This window comes from Pagrus major, chromosome 11 (assembly GCF_040436345.1).
Source record: "Pagrus major chromosome 11, Pma_NU_1.0".
Lineage (NCBI taxonomy): Eukaryota > Metazoa > Chordata > Actinopteri > Spariformes > Sparidae > Pagrus > Pagrus major.
The window spans coordinates 5,888,822-5,893,643 of NC_133225.1; the positions used below are offsets into that span (position 1 = coordinate 5,888,822).

The 4,822-nt window shown below is 44.1% G+C and overlaps 1 protein-coding gene across 1 annotated transcript; it reads right to left on the reverse strand.

The window, feature by feature from the left end:
• Nucleotides 1-1,284: 1,284 nt before the first annotated feature.
• Nucleotides 1,285-2,001, reverse strand: sox14 (SRY-box transcription factor 14). The gene has a single exon (XM_073476876.1). It carries the CDS (start codon nt 1,999-2,001, stop codon nt 1,285-1,287), a length of 717 nt encoding a protein of 238 aa, XP_073332977.1.
• Nucleotides 2,002-4,822: the final 2,821 nt, after the last annotated feature.

The following is a 4,822-nucleotide window of genomic DNA, read 5'->3' on the forward strand; positions in this document are numbered from 1 at the left end:
AAAAAAAGCCTTGTTGAGGAGTTTGACAGCTTCACACGCGAGAGGATCGATTCGGAAAAAAGAGGATTGATTTTGGTGTTATTGTTCTAAAGTGTTCAGCCTATCAGGAGTATTGATCAGTTTGGGGGTCAAGTTGGATCTAACGTGCGTAATTCTCACTTTTGTTGTATTTAAGTTTCGCTTCTGGTGAAATATTATTTCAAGCATTTATTATTTTAATTTGTAGTATTTTAGACATTTTTTTAAATTAGGGCCTTTTATTCTGGAAAGGTTTAACTTCCCCGCAGCACAATATTTCTCTATCTCCGCCATCTCGAGCACCCAATAACCTCCCAAAATACAGGAACATCGATAGCGTTGAAGACAGATTGTCTTTATTCGAAATGTCTTTGTTCAGCAGTTGAACAAAGAGCAGGAGGTATCAACCTTCTAGATACATTATCCTTTCCATAACATGACAGATTTTTAAAATTACCATCTTAGATGATAATACACATGTAACTCCTTGAATTCAAATAGAAGTTATCCTCAATAAAAATAAACAAAATTAACAAAACAAATAAGGAAATAAAAAATAAAATAAGAAATGACGCGTGTGACTATATCAGCACTGAACCACAGGGGAAGGAAAAAAAAAAAGCAAAATAAAACATTTGGATGTTAAATGACTGGTGTGTTTTCTTTTTCTTCTTCTTGTTGTCATCTTAAATAGATCGTCTCGTTTTATGTGCCAGTTTTTGATAAATATAAACAATATGACCCGTATATAATCCAGCCTAGAGGTCCTGATTTTGACCCTATCCAAACATCATTAAAAAATTACGAGTGCCAAAAAAAAAAAATGTCGACTACTTCGGCCTATACAGGAAAGAAGACTGCTTAATTGTGCAAGCCAAATGTTTTCCAAAATAAAAGAAGTAACCCTATCAATAATCAACACAAAAATCAGCATATCAGCATTGAAATGTACACAATAAATAAAGTTAAAGGCCTCCCTTTTTCTGGTTGCCATAAACGTTATAACATTTACATTTCTTACAGTTCACAGGGCACCGTCCTTTACACCAAATCCAGCTCCTCTGCTCGACTCACGAACTTGTTGGATTTCTGGAAAAGTTTTTCATTTTTTTTCTTTTTTGTGTTTGTTTTTTTTGCCATAACAAGTCCAAAGGCAAGTTAATACTGTTCATGCCTTTATACTGGGGCGCGCTGTCCATAATATATTTACATGCATTTTCAGTATTCAAGTGAATAAAAAAAAAAAAGAAAAAAGAGTCTTGAGGGTTACATGGCAGCGGCATGTGCGGATGAATATGGGTCTATCCCAGTCTTGGTCATACCTGGAAAAAGTATGTAGGCCACCGGGGGCTGTAAACTTGACGTTGACCAGGCTGTGCAGTTACACGGGACGACATAGCCCGGGTTCGTGGGCGACGGGTGGGTGTGGGTGTGCTGACTGGGGCACCCGAGGGTGCCGAACGCGCCGTTCTGGTATCCCAACGAGGACGCGTACGGCAAAGTGCTGGTGCTCAACCCGTGGGGCATCTCTGTCATCTTCTGGATGGCGCTGGAGCTGAACTGGCTCGGGTCGAGGAAGGAGTAAGGGGCGGACGTCGGCGGCAGAAACGCTCTGGCTTTGTCCGAGGGGCCCAAAAGAGAGTCCGCGGCCGAGACGGGAAGTCCCTTCAAGTGATCGGTGTCCCCGAGGTAAGGCAACGGGAAAACGTACCTGTCCTTCTTGAGCAGGTTCTTGGGTTTGCGCCTGGGTCTGTACTTGTAGTCGGGGTGCTCCTTCATGTGCTGAGCCCGCAGCCTCTTGGCCTCGTCGATGTAAGGTCTCTTCTCAGACTCGGACAGCAGCTTCCACTCGGCGCCCAGTCTTTTGCTGATCTCCGAGTTGTGCATTTTGGGATTCTCCTGTGCCATTTTCCTCCTCTGGCCCCGGGACCAGACCATGAACGCGTTCATGGGTCTCTTGATGTGATCAGCAGGCTTTGACATCTTTTTTTTTTTTTTTTTTTTTCTTTTTTAAAGAAAGTGTGCTTTTATCCCCAATGTTAACGACGAGGAAAAAGTTCTTATCGGGAGGGAAGGGAAACTATTCACCTGTCTTGATGCCAGATACCAGTCATGCCACGTCTGGGGATGTTTCTGAGCGCTGGAGAGCAGCAAAAAATAAAAGAATAAAATAAAAAATCCAGAGCCCGGTTTGCCTTTCTCTTCTTCTTCTTCTTCTTCTTCTTATTTTTATTCTTCTTGCTCCCGAGTTAAAACACTGATGCGCGTTCGTTCAAGTCCAGTTACAACTCTCTTCACAGTCGCGCGTCGGGGCGATACAGGAGAGGAGGAAAAAATACATGCAAGATGCACACACGCGTAAAAAAAAAAAAAATCCTCAAAGGTGAAAGCAATGTTCCGCAGTCAGGTTTCGCAGGAGTCGTAAAAAAGTGTTATTTTTTTTCTTCCTCTTCTTCTTCTTCTTCTCCCTGCGACGCGCACTCTCCCCCTCTCGCTCTCTCTCCCTCTCTCTCTGAGGCTCGTCGGCAGGCACCTGGTTTGGAAATGAGCGGAAGAGCGTGAATACGAGCCAAAAGCGGTGAAGTTCAAAGGCTGGGCTGGTTTGGTTTCTGCACGCAATCTGACATAATCTGCAGGGCGTTCACTCACCAACCTGAGCGCCCAATCAGCACGAAGAGCGCCTATTATAATACCTTCGCACCCCCCCTCCAAAAAAATATATATGTACATTACAACATAAACAAAGAGCGGGTGGTGGTAGTAAGGGAGGAGGAGGTGTGTGTGTGTGTTTGGAGGTGGGGGGGTAATACTCAGGATCCCTCCCTGATTCCATTTAATGTAATGAATCGCAACAAACACGGACCTTCAACCTCTTCTCCCAGTTAAAAACCTGACTCCAATCCACAGAGGTGACTGCACCCGCGCAACCAATTTACTGTACAGCTTCACACACACAGGAATGTATGGGGAGGGAGCACCGCCACCCCCCCCACCCCCCAAAAAATACAGATAGACAGGCCTTGATGGGGCTGTCATCTGTGCGCATTTCTTTTAAAGTTGTGAGGGAATGTGTTTTAATTATAATAATAATAATTAGTATTGTTATTATTATAAGAGGAGGGTATTCTGGATATCAAAAGCCAAACATGGCTGCCCCTCTGCACCTACCAGGCTTGCTCAAGGACACTTCAGCAGGACTTTAACCCCCCACCCCACACACACACCTGTTCTGGAAAGGCTTCAGCTGCGGTGATGAAAAACAAATGTAGTATGTAACTTTAGTTTTTCAGTACACGTGACCTCTCCTGAACGTGTAACTCTTTACACAAAGTCACAGTAACTAACCTTTGACACGAACACACGCGCTCTCCTCGGCGTTTAAACGCTCGTGCCCTCCGCGTCGGACGCATGGAGAGCTCGAGCGCGTCGTGACAGAGTTACAAACAGCAGAGAAATGTTACATCAACTGCTAAACGTTTATAAAAAGCATCATTGTGAGAGCCCCCCCATGATTGTTGCATTCGCTCACATCTATTTGACAGTGTGGTGTGTGTGTGTGTGTGTGTGTGTGTGTGTGTGCGTGTTTTAAGGAGGCACCGAGCGATCGTTTTAAAATGCAAATTTCAATGAGGGGACCATTGCCTAATAGCCCTCGGGCTAATGTGCCTGATATATGATTCATTCAGCTGTGATTATTAAACGAAACGCATAAAACGACAGCTGATTTTTTTTTTTCTCTCCTCTTCACGCCATCAGAAGGCTGTGATTGGAGACACAACCTCAGGAGTCGTCTCTTGTTAGTTACACCGCTAAGTAGGCTGCATTTATTTAAGCCCGTCCATATAGCTGTGTATATATATGCGCGCGTGCACGTTCCCACGCGCGGATGTTGTGCACCACATATAGCATTTATCGCCTCATCTTTCAATGTGTGTGTGTGTGCGTGTCACAAATAGGCCACACACGCCACTTCAAAGATGACTTTAGTCTCATCACACTCACACACTAGTGTCTCTTATGTGCTCACGTGACAATTAAATTAAATTAAAACACGTGTGTATACATTTACAGATCAGACATGTAAAGATGTCAACATGAGGATTTCTGGCTCAAATTTGCTTTATTTTTATTTTTTTTTGTAAGCAAACCAGGACAAAATGGAGTTGATTTTTCTCCCCTGCCTGTGATATTTCCCATATTTCAGCACCATCTGCGTCTCTTTCTCACGCTCTCTCTCCCCGCACACGCATGCGTCGAGCGGCATTCCCTGTAACGAGAAGATTTCCATCATGTCTTTCTTTTCAAACCCGGAAATTATCGTTAAAGAAATGCTCGTTTGGGGAGAAGAAAAAAAAAAAATCCTCCTAACCCCGACCTCCAGAACAATATAGCCCACAGCAGAGGACGCCCCCGACTTTTTTCTTTTTTCCCCCCCTAACACAAGCGCCGACCGGATGGATGCCTGCGAAGAGAAAACGCTCCCCCCAAAAAATCCTCTCCCTCAATCGGCGGGGCTATGATGTCCATCAGCAGCCGTGAGGTAGTATCCTGCATGTTCGGACTGTGTATTTCAGCCTATTTTTGAAGTTTTAAATTGTGTTATGCTATCTTTGACTGAGCAGCGTATATGCAATTTGACGCGTGGCGTGTAGGGCTGCTATACGTGCGCCAGCTCAGGCTTCATTTCGAGATCAATGAATCAGATAACGGGGGAAATTATTTTAGGGGCTGAGCCTCCTACTCACGAGGGAGAAGTCAACTATGTTTTCTTATTCAAAAAACGGATTGTCTAATAAATGCACGC

Coding starts and splice junctions, on each gene's coding strand:
- sox14 (XM_073476876.1), bottom strand. CDS start 2,001: ATGTCAAAGCCTGCTGATCACATCAAGAGACCCATGAACGCGTTCATG.